This window comes from Thalassophryne amazonica, chromosome 13 (genome assembly GCF_902500255.1).
Source record: "Thalassophryne amazonica chromosome 13, fThaAma1.1, whole genome shotgun sequence".
Taxonomy (NCBI): domain Eukaryota; kingdom Metazoa; phylum Chordata; class Actinopteri; order Batrachoidiformes; family Batrachoididae; genus Thalassophryne; species Thalassophryne amazonica.
In genome coordinates, this window is record NC_047115.1 from 40,772,301 (window position 1) to 40,783,784 (window position 11,484).

General features: G+C 37.8%; 1 protein-coding gene across 1 annotated transcript; it reads right to left on the bottom strand.

The window, feature by feature from the left end:
- Positions 1-357: 357 nt before the first annotated feature.
- LOC117523889 (rho GTPase-activating protein 19-like) lies at positions 358-10,529 on the bottom strand. Its single transcript, XM_034185511.1, has 11 exons — positions 10,447-10,529; positions 9,880-10,127; positions 7,678-7,758; positions 6,936-7,145; positions 6,598-6,824; positions 5,702-5,788; positions 4,150-4,215; positions 3,582-3,785; positions 3,252-3,347; positions 2,811-2,912; positions 358-2,200 (listed from the first exon to the last, which is right to left on the bottom strand). The coding sequence occupies exons 1-11, from the start codon at positions 10,497-10,499 to the stop codon at positions 2,195-2,197; spliced, it is 1,380 nt and encodes a 459-aa protein (XP_034041402.1). The 5' UTR covers positions 10,500-10,529; the 3' UTR covers positions 358-2,194.
- Between the last annotated feature and the right edge of the window lie 955 nt (positions 10,530-11,484).

Genomic DNA, 11,484 nt, shown 5'->3' on the forward strand with positions numbered 1-11,484 from the left:
TTTTTTTTTGAGCCACAGTTTAATATGTACATTTGCTGAAATGGCATCACACTACATTCTTCCAAACACTTTTCTAAGTACTTTGTACAGCAGTAGGAAATGAGGCAAGTAAAATATTTCTTTAATTATTATCACATTTTGGTTTCCTTTTGATAAAACTGTTTTGAATTTAATAATTTTAGGAATTTAGACAAAATGATGCTCAAAGTTTGGAGGAACAAAAGCAATGTTAAAAATACCTGAACAAGATCAAGTATTTTCAGCTAAATGGCATCACCTTGTGGCTGCAAAAATAGTAAATGTGATGTTGCTGCGGAGAGCAATACCACACAAACTAAAAGAAAAATGAATAATGTAGGACATATCCAAGTAACAGCTTTCATTAATGTCACATTTTACTTCTGCATACAATTTTTTACAATTCAAGTACACAGACAACATGCACTGTCTGGTGTCTTTTAATGTGGAAAAAATTGCATAGTTTCACAGTAGCTTTTAATGCAATCAGTCTATATGGTCCATTTAATACACCATGTTGCATTTATCAAATAGTGATTTAAAAATGTAACAGCTTTACAGAGAGGCTACATCACAGAAACAGCTACTCCAAGTGTAAAACAACTGACCAGAGTGCACCAGGGATATTCTTCAACAAACAAAAAACTGTCAGTAAAATCTTTGAAATTCATGAAAGAGCAAAGTGGTGTTTCAAATGTCTAAGAGCAACCATAAAAGCCGAACTTTCATCTGAATTTTCTTACTATACTGCATGTTAAAAGAATAAAAATTTACAAAAATAAAACATTTTGCACTGATGGAAAAGACACACAGCTGCTATAAAACCCAACACAATGCTAAAAATCCTGAGAAAAACAAAATATTTAGCAATATCATCACTTCACAAGTTTTGCTAAAGTAAAAAAAAAAAAAAAAGTATGTATGTATATATAAATAACGGTAATTCTGTTTTTTATTGCTCCTTGACAAAGTTGAATGCAAATATGTGGGCAACCATAGGAAAATTTGAACATTTTTAGAACATTAAAAAAAAAAAATTATATTTCCAAAATAATACCACGCTTTAATGTCAAAGTGAAAAATCTACATGGGACCTAAAATAAAAATGTTGTGTTATTCTCTTTCCTTTTATAATTGAGCAGTGGAGCTCCAGGTGATGTTCAGCAATGTTGAAATGTTCTTGTATCCATCTTACATTTAGTGATAATGCACTTGTATTTTATTAAAGGGTGTGTGTATTTACACAAACTATTTTGTTTTATGTCTCATCAAATTCAGATCATGTTGTAGATTTGTTTTCGCATCCAGATTAAATTGTTTTCTTTGTTATTGCAAAAAGTAAATTATATTTAATGTTGTAAAAAAACAAAAGAGTAATTTGCCCAACAGCAACCACATCTTTTCATTGAAACTAGATTATCATTTTCACTTTTGATTATCCTGCACTTTTACTTTGAAAAGAAAAAAAAGAAAAAATCTGCAACAGCATCTACTAGATGTTGTTAAAGCTATAAACGATACGCTATAAAAATGATAAAAAACAAAACAGAAAACTATGTACTTAAGTTAAAATTGCACCACACAAAGCATTTGGGTTTAAGGCACATCTTTGAATTCATCACTTTTCTTTAGTTTTGAAAAGCCTATTTTGTGTTACTCAAAAACAATTGAAATGTAAAAGCTAGCAATCAAGTTCACTGCATGTATCGATGCACCTTATGCACTGGAACCCATCAAAAATGACCAAAAAAATAAACAAACACAACTAAGGGTTTTTGTTCCTATTTTACACACTTAATGCCTGTGGTGTGACAGTATGAATGTGTCAATCTCATAATGCAGAAATTATCAAGAATTAAGGAAATCTAGAGAAAAAAAAAACATTCAACGGGAACTATTATTTTATGGGTTACTGGTCAAATTGGTTAGTGTCCGAGACACTAAAACCCTTTCCCTGATATACCCCTTGGCTTAAGAAAGATTTACATGTCTTCAACGAACAGATGGTTTAGTTTGGTCAGAATCATAAAAACTGAAAAGTGTAGATTTAAACAGTATAAAAATAAAGTTACATGCTGCAGCACACTTTGTGCTGAGAGCTTAAGAGCAACCCTTTAATATTCACAGAGAAACCAGTGTATCCTCAGCTGGCGAAGTGCAAATTCCTGAAGAACGATCAGTCCTAGAAAGAAAGACGGGGGGTTCTTAATCCATTTTTATTGCATTAGCACGCCCAATACTACATCACTTCAAATTAATGTTGAATAATGAAAGTGCAACAGTATAGGCCCTTTAGGCATGGCTCTCAACTGCTGACCAACATTTTGCAATTTTACAGAACTTCTCCCACCACAGACTGATGCCAACCAAAATGAAGCTCTGCAGTCACTGGCATATTGGATATCTAACTCCAAAACGTAATTTTTTTAAGAAGTCCAACTTTGGCCCTCATGAAATTAGCCCCTTATTGTTTAGAGAACTAGATTTTTTGGATTCTCTGTCTGCCAATAGATCGTCCACCCAAAATACATAAATAATTCAGGCAAATCTGAGGGAGTCATGTATCATCCTCTAAGAGTAATCTGTCCGAATCTTTAAAAAAAACACTCCTGTTCTTACACTGCTCAGCACAGGTGCATGATGTAAATACACTCAAAATAAAGCTTAAAGTTTGCACTTAACCTTCTCCCCCCATCTAAAACAAAACAATAGTTTGTAAAAATGTATCCATACATATAAATCTATAAGTGAATGAGAACTGCTGTTGGTGATCTGGTAACCACAATACTCACTCCTGCACAGGCGGGATTTAGTCTGCCCTGGTCAATGCTGGGAACAGGAGTCTGTTTGTGGTTTTCTTTCCCTGTTATTATTTGGCTTCCCAACACCTTCTTCTGTTGCATAAATGAAAGTACAGTATTTTAGAAGGTTAAGCTGTACTACACTTATACTCTGCCAAACTGAAATCTGACAGCAATAAATAAATGCTACCATGTCACCTCACTGGTCTGCATGTGCACCCTTGTGCACATCAACACACATACTGCAAAACAACCTATTACTCCATTCACCAAACAATCGAACAGTGAAGTTGCTAATTTCGTAAATAAAAATCTAACTGGATATTGCTGACTCACCATTGCAAAGGTCTTCATAAGCATAAAAATAAATGAAATATGATCTCAGTAATCTGAAAGAAAACAGCAGCAGTCAAGGCTGCAGTGCCAACAAACCTTGATAATTCCACCCAAGGAGCGTGACCGCCAATGTTTCCTGATGAAGGGTGAGCGTGAGTCGGTCGCAGGTACCAACAAAGGCTGCTTTTCAAACTACAAAAAGCAAATACAACACATTTAAATAGCGAGTCATTCATAGGAACAGTGTGATTTTCTGATTTTTTTTTTTTTTAGATTCTCCCTCACAGTTAAAGTGGGCCTACAATATAAATTACAGACCTCTCCATTCTTTGTAGGTGAGAAAACTTGCAAAATTGACAGTGGATCAAATACTTATTTGCCTCGCTGTACATACAGTTCACCTGTTTGTTGAGTGACCTGACATACCTGTCTGATTAGTTTCTTCTTTTTGGCCGATTCAGGCATGTTGTTGACCTGCTGGTACAGCTCTCTGAGGGCAGCTTCAGTGTAACTCTCAGTTGACCCGACTGTGCATGACCTACTGACCTGGCCACCAACTACTGGCGCCGAAGCGGAGGATGAGATGTCTGCTACACCAACTTTATCCCCAGAACACAGCATCAGGTCGTCCTACAAAAGGTTAAACATCATTGTCACCATAAATCTGTAAATCTGCTCAATACACAATGAAGACTTGATCCTTAGGAAACAAGCGGCTTTAGCCTCCTACTGTTCAACCATGACAACAAAAAATAATATTACTGTATATTATTATGTTATATTCTTACATATAAAGTCTCAAACTTATGATCTTTTATTGAAATTACTCATATGGCTTCAAAATCACAAAGGAAAGCTACATGGAAGTAGTTTTATAAATAAATATAAAAGTATGCCAACTCCTCTTGAATTCACAATGGTCAAGTTTTTTCAATGTAAATCACAATGGCTAATTTGAAATTAAAAGAAAAACAGCCAAAAATTAAAAACTGACCTTTGACTGCAGAGTTTTTGATCCTGTGAAGTATAAGCAGGCATATTCTTTGATATATACGGGTGCCTTCAACAAGAGTAAACAAAAGTGAGTGTTCTAAAGAATTAATTTAGTGTACCACAGACAAATATGCAGAAATATTCAGATTGTATACAGTGCAGTCAGTATTAGATGAAACCAGGATTCAGCAAGTCACAGCCCCGAGGCTTTTTGGCAAAGCTGAGGAGGGCCAACTGAGCCATTTGCGGCGCACTTACGAGATATATACTTGTACATTACTTGTAGCCAGCTCAGTCAGTGCCAGAGATTGCACTGAAATCATCCAAGAGCAGTGGAGCGTTAACCTCTGGGACAGTCATCAAATCAGAGTGAAGCAGCAAGTAGAAACTCACTGAGATATCGCTCCCAGCAGAGCATAGAGCGAGACAACAGGACACACCATCAAAATGACCCGGTGTACCACAATAGCCATTCTCAGTTCACCAACCAGATCAAAAGTAGGCCAATCCATCCACTGAGATCTCACCACTTTTAGGCATGTGGACCTCAGAGAGAGCAGCCACTAGTGCAATGTTGAGCTTTGCAGCCTCCCTCACCAGCAGTAACAGATGGTGACTGTCTCTGAGAGAAAGCATGTTCCAGGTGTCCACCAACATGAGACACTTCAGGTTTGGACAAGGATGGTGGCGTGCAGCTGACAACATCACCATGACTGTCACCACTCTTCACAGACAGCACCCTGAGTTCTCTCCAGTGGGTTTAGCTTTTCCAGACATGAAAATCTCTTCATAAAGTGTGCCACCCTCTGGAGGAAAGCAGCAGCATTACTTACTTTACAGCAGTTAGTTCAGCATCACTTACGCTCACAGAGTATGCAACAAAGAGTGTTTTTTTTCTGCTGCTGAGCTTTGTCAAGTGTTTTGATCCTCCCGACAATCTCTATAAAGAAGTTATGTGTAGGCTGGAGAACCACCTACAGTACCTGATGCTGTTCGATGTCATTCCCTGTGTAATGCAAACATAACTTGTTTTCAAACAATATTTGTTTTCTGTGTAGACAAATGAAACCTCAGTTCTATCATAGCTACAAAAACAATTGAAAAGCCAACAGAGGCAAAAAGAGGAAACAACAAATTTCATCAAATATAAGCTACACTTTGTTTCATCAATTATTATTGGCAGTATGGGCAAAGCAGATAGTCACCCCAATGAGTCGGCTCTGCTTGAGGTTTCCTTCTGTAATCAGATATGTCTGAGGGAGTTTTTCCTCATCACTGTTCCCAATGTGCTTCCTCGGGGGGTTAGTACAGTTAGTCCTTACTCTTGAGAAGCACCTTGTGGCGACTTATGTTGCGATTTGGCGCAGTACACATGAATTGAAATTGAGCAACAACAACAAGAGATGTGCGGACATTTGTCCAATAGGTCTCCATTTTTTGTGAGATGTGCCAGCTGTTTCTCTGATGATCATTTTAGAACAGGTTATCTTACTGTGGAGGAACTCGGTGTGTGTATTGGGGAAGAGGAGGGTGATGTAAGTACAGCTACTTACCTTGAACAGTTTTTGAGAGTGCCTAATGAGGAACACGATGCAACTGTTAAGCTTCTCCATGTTTCCCTGCAGATCACTTGCTGTCACCTATCATAAAAACATTGGAGAAGAAACAAATTCACATGAAGTTTTACAGTCATGGCTTATACAGTGCCCTCCAAAAGTACTGGAGCAGTTGGTATTTCACACATTTTAACTTGTTTATGCCATATCAAATACAAAAAACCAAAAATTTTAAAATTATCTTCCTTAGACTCAAACTGAAAGCAAATCTCTACAACTTCATATAAATTAATTAAAAATATAAAAGCCAAGAAGATGGGTTGCATAAGTATTGGAATGCTTTGGTAAAATACCTGTAAATAATATTTTATTGCCAGGGAATGGATAAATGAACATTTCCAAGTCACTGAATGTGTCTTGGACTTTATTTACATTAATTATGAAGAAATACAATGTATGGATTTTGTGTATGGAGTAGACCATTCTCAAAAACTGAGTGACTCTGCAAGAAGGAGAAGAGTGAGGAAAGCCACCAAGACACCCAGACAACCCAGAAGAAGGTATAGACTTCTCTGACTGTGATTGGAGAAATTGTGCATAGTGTATGTTTTGCATTTTGTATCCCAAGTTATACAGCTTCATGATGAAGTGGTATAGAGGAGGATTTTCTTTCACTAAAGCATCAGATCTAGGCTTACATCTCAGATGTACCTTCTGGCAAATTGTAGCTGAACTCAGGCCTTCTTTTTAAGAAAATTCTATTAAATCATATTAAAAAAGGAAGAACCCAAATATACAGTTCCATCATCAACGTGAGCAAACCTCTGCTGATTAAACAATAGAACACAGAAAATACAAAATAACCCATACAGGTAAAACAAACCAGGGCCTACATTTTTGGGCCAGATGATGTGTGGTGCAAACATTGTTGCCAGATTAATAGCAGACATCTTGTTGGTGCTCTGATTGCGAGCAGTGTAGTACAATAAGTCCAGCAGAAGCTTTAGCAGGCTGCGGTTCACTGGTGGGAGCAGCATGAAAAGCAACTGCAAAGCCTCGATCTGACGTTCCTTGGCGGGCACCTTTGTCTTATCTCCGTTGTCATCAAAGCGAGTCAGTTCTAAATACAGCAGATTGAAGAGAACAAATTGTATGTTTAAACTGATCTGCCTGTAATTTTTGCATGTATTTTCAGAGCTAACATGAGGGTCTGTGTTTGAGTGGTGAAAACCTCCAATCTTCAGATGAGCATGATAGTGCCTGTGTGTGAGCAGGGGCTCAGGCAGTTCTCCCAGGTAAGTTTTGAGCAGCGTGGCGGCATCATTGGGGTGGAAGTCGCCTGTCTCGAGATCTATTTCTGCACCGGTGTTAAGCATGTCCCTCAGAGCAGCCTGCCTCAGGCTGTTACCTGGCACACGGAACAACCCCTCTACATGAAGGTCTGTAAGGTGAGAAAGAAACATGGGACAGACGGCCAAGGAGGAGGCACAAAAACACAATGTGCGGAGGCAGCTCATCAAAGAGTGAGGGAAATGCAAGGAGACAAAGAGAGAGAACAAGTGATTGAAAAGGAAGGAGGGAGACAGCAGGAGCAAAATGCTTTCTGATAAATTATTGACTCAAGCATTTGCTCCCAGCGTCCACTCTCAGCACATGACATCACCACTTTCTAGAAATAAACCATGACCTCATACTAATTCACCACTCTCCAACTCAGCTAAAGAACTGACAACACACAAAAAGGATTAACTTGATGTGCAACAAATTATCCTTATAACAAAGGTAGGAGCTACAATTATTAATGTAGAAGTCATTAAAACATTAAAATGCATGGCACACATACTGTGCCCTAACGTCTCTCACAAAGGTTCGAGATTTGCTTCCCTGTTGTTGTGCATTAAAAATTTAAACAGTCCTGATTACAGCATGTATGTCACATAGCAAACTTTGTGTATGTGCCACTCAGTACATACTTTTACTCAGGAATTCAATGAGCTGATAGATTTGTGCTATTCCTTCTTCGGTTAAGGGTGCACCAAAAACCACTCCTTTTTCTGAAAGACACCAAAAAGCACAGTAACCCTTTAATATCCTCACATTTTTCAGTAGAATGTAGTGGATATCAATATGCTCTACCAAACAGCTGAGTTAACCATTAAAAGGGTTAAAAAGATACCTTATGCAGTACAATAAGAAAGTCTAAGCTGCATATATGCAGTAATTCATTTAAAAGGAGTAAGTAACCAAACAAACTGCATCACTGAACATACTTTTCAGAAGTCTCACATTTCTGTATTACAAGCTTACTTGATCTTATGAAATATTCTAATAGTTTGAGGGTTTTTTTTATTGAAGCTGTAGGCTGTAATTATAAAAAACAAAAATAAAGCATTTGAAACATTTTATTTGTAATGAGCCTAGAATAGATAAAATTTCCATTTCTGAAGTGACCAATAAAAAATAGTGAACTTTTTCACACAATTCTAATTTTTTGACATACACTTGTAATTATATTTTCTTTATTTTGAACAAGGTTTTGAAAACCCTGAACAAACAAACACAAGAAGGAACTGATTCTGTAGCCATTTAATGACTATGGAGAGCACTCTCCTTAGCCGTGAAACCATAATAATAATAATAATAATAATAATAATAATAATAATAATAATAATACGTATTTATTTGCAGCAGTAACATACAAATAAATTATTTTTAAAAAATAATAATAATAATAATTTTTAGATTATGTCTCTCACAGTGGACATGCACCTAATATGAAAATTTCAGACCCCTGCATGATTTCTAAGTGGGAGAACTTGCAAAATCGCAGGGTGTTCAAATATATAAACACACACACACACACACACACACACACACACACACACTAATATAATATGCATGTCACAGTGACAGCCACCTTTCTGACAGCTTGTGAGATTTTGCGGGATTTGAAACCTTAATAGGGTGAACTGATTGCCGTAGCCAGTCTCGGCCAAACAAGAAACCATCAACTGTTTTTTTTTTTTTTTTTGTAATGTTACAAAACACATGACAACCAGTTAATAACATAACAGAAATAAATTTACCAGCAACAGGTGATTAAACTAGAATCTGTTTCCATCCAGAGGAGATAAATATTGTGCTGTGGCATCTGTTCCGGAACCGTGCCGTGCACTGGCAACATTTCCTGTATGTTTGTTTTGTGAATTGTTCTGTAATTTGTGTCTGTAGCATGGCCCAAGCAGAGGGTCATCCCTTTGGGTCTGGTCTGCTTGAGATTTGTTCCTCAGAGGGAGTTTTCCTTACCGCTGTTGCTCTGGGAGTTCTTAAGGTTAGACCTTACTTGTGTGAAGCGCCTTGAGGCAATGTTGTGATTTGCCACTATATAAATTAAAATAAATTGAAAATTAAACTGTACTTCATAAATGTTGGCCTTAGAGATCAACTTCACCAATACTTTATGTACAGGCTAAAACATAATGAGAAAAAATGTTGAAGATAGTTGAGTAGCCCCAATTGAGGCAACTATGTCTCCACTACAGCATGAGTGATGATAATCATTAGTTGCAGTTCCATTCCACACTCATTCACAATTCACAAACAGGCATGTTTTTATAGAGGAAACACACAGACACAAGGACAATATGGGAATTGTGCATAGCTGTATTGGCAATATGCAATTCTAATGGTTTGTAGAACTCCTGACTTGTCAATCTAAGTCACGCCATTATGAGGCTACGTACCTTCACTTTGCTTTTCTATCTGTACGTAGGGCTGAAATAATGTTTTGAAGTGACGATCTTAAACATTTTACCTGGTTCCAAAATATTTATAATAATCAAAGTTTATGACTGTCATATGTGCAGTTTATATTTTAAGTAGAAAAATAACATGCTTATCATGACGGATTCAAACCTGGGGCCTTTGGCTCAGATGTCCCATGCCCCACCACTTACACAACAGCATCTCACACTGTGCAGTGAGTTATAGCTTGACGTTATCATACATGCCACGTATAAATTGCTATAACCCTAAGGGATAACTAACAGGGCTATGCATAAATATAATTTTGTAATACGGCTAGTACAGGTAGCCATCTTGTAAAAGCCAGCATTCCACCAAGCTGATAGCATTTGGAAAACAGTACCTTCAGTATTCTCTCATCTTACTGTTACCTTTCCGTTTCAGGAAGGTGAATGGACGTAAAAACCCACTGTGGGAGGGAAGCCGAGGCTCAGTCTCTCCAGTAAGTTGTGCAAACTCGTCCCCTGGAAGATCTATGAGCCTAGTGATGTTGCTCAGCATCAGATCCGTGAAAACTTGTGGATGTTCATGTCTCAGCTTCTCCACAAAGAAGTCCGGGTTAAAGATGACAGGTTGGCTTGTCTTTTCCTGGCTGATCACCACACTGCACTTCGTGGCACTGTTACCGCAGGAAAAAACAAAACAAAAAAAACACAGGCTGGGCTTCGTACGGTTCATCTAACTTTAATGTATGACAGTTTCTACAATTTTTTTTTTTTTTTAGTTTGTACAATTATGTTAAAACCTAACACGTTTGCGTTTTATCTAATGTTAGCTAATGTACCTAATGTACCTGCTGCTAGTTGGAGTAGAGACCCAAAGATAAACTAAATTACAGATATTTCGAACGCACGAGCCAATTAAAAGAAAAAAAATAGTTTCAGAATTGCTACTTTTTATTAAACATGAGATAAACCGAGAACGCTAAATATTATTACCTTCGACCAAGTTTGGGATTGTTATGCGGATCACCTTCAGCCGCCATCTTCATTTTGAATCTTCCGCTGTTTCATCCTCGGTCACGCCCACAAGGTTTAGATTGGCTAAAACAAACGTCTATCAGCCGTTGACGTGTCACGCATAGACATTATGAGTTGAAGCCGCATTGGTTGCCGAGGCGCAAGAAATGCGGCACCATCTTGGAGCGGTCATCGTAGTGATTCCATCACAAGGCACAGGTTTGCTTTTTTAATCTTATTTTTTATTTGAATCTTTCTATATTAAAGTTGTTTATTCTTTGTTATTTTCTTTGTTCTGTAAAGTGTCTTTTAGCACTGTGCATAATACCACACCCATTTTACACTCATCATTAGGTTACAGTGCCCTCCAAAACTACCAAAGCACTTGGTATTTCACACACATATGTTCGATGTAGCTGACAATGAGCAAAGCTGGTTTTTCACGACAGTGTTGTCCGGTTTGTGGCTGCTTCGTCTACCATGTGCAGCAGATTTATTGTGCCATTTGTGGTTTGTGTCTTTTTACGACAATATTGTCCGGTTTGTGGCTTCGTCAACCATCAGTTTGTGGCTTTTCACAGCTTTTAACCACAATGTTGTCCGGTTTCTGGCTTTTTCCCCTATGGTAGGATTCTTTGTGCCATTTCCAGATTGTTTTGTGCCATTTCTGGTTTGTGCCTTCGTCTACCATGAGAGCGAGCTTCGCTCATAATCAGGTGCTGAGAGCTGCAGCGAGGGTTAGGCTTCAACAAAACAAGCTCCAAAGGTGTCAAGAGTCACACACATGGTCCAGGAGGGGATTGGAATGGAGGATGTTTTTCTGCACCACATTGCCAAACTCACCTCTTGACCTGCAGAAAGGGAGCACGGGAAAGAAGCTCTGTATACCGTCCTCTTTTAGGGCTTTTAGCTGGAAAACTTTCACAACCAAATTTATACATGTGTAAATATGGTGTGGAGTGGGATGTCATGTTCTTGTGTCAATTTAACAGTATACATTTTATTCTCTCACTGCTT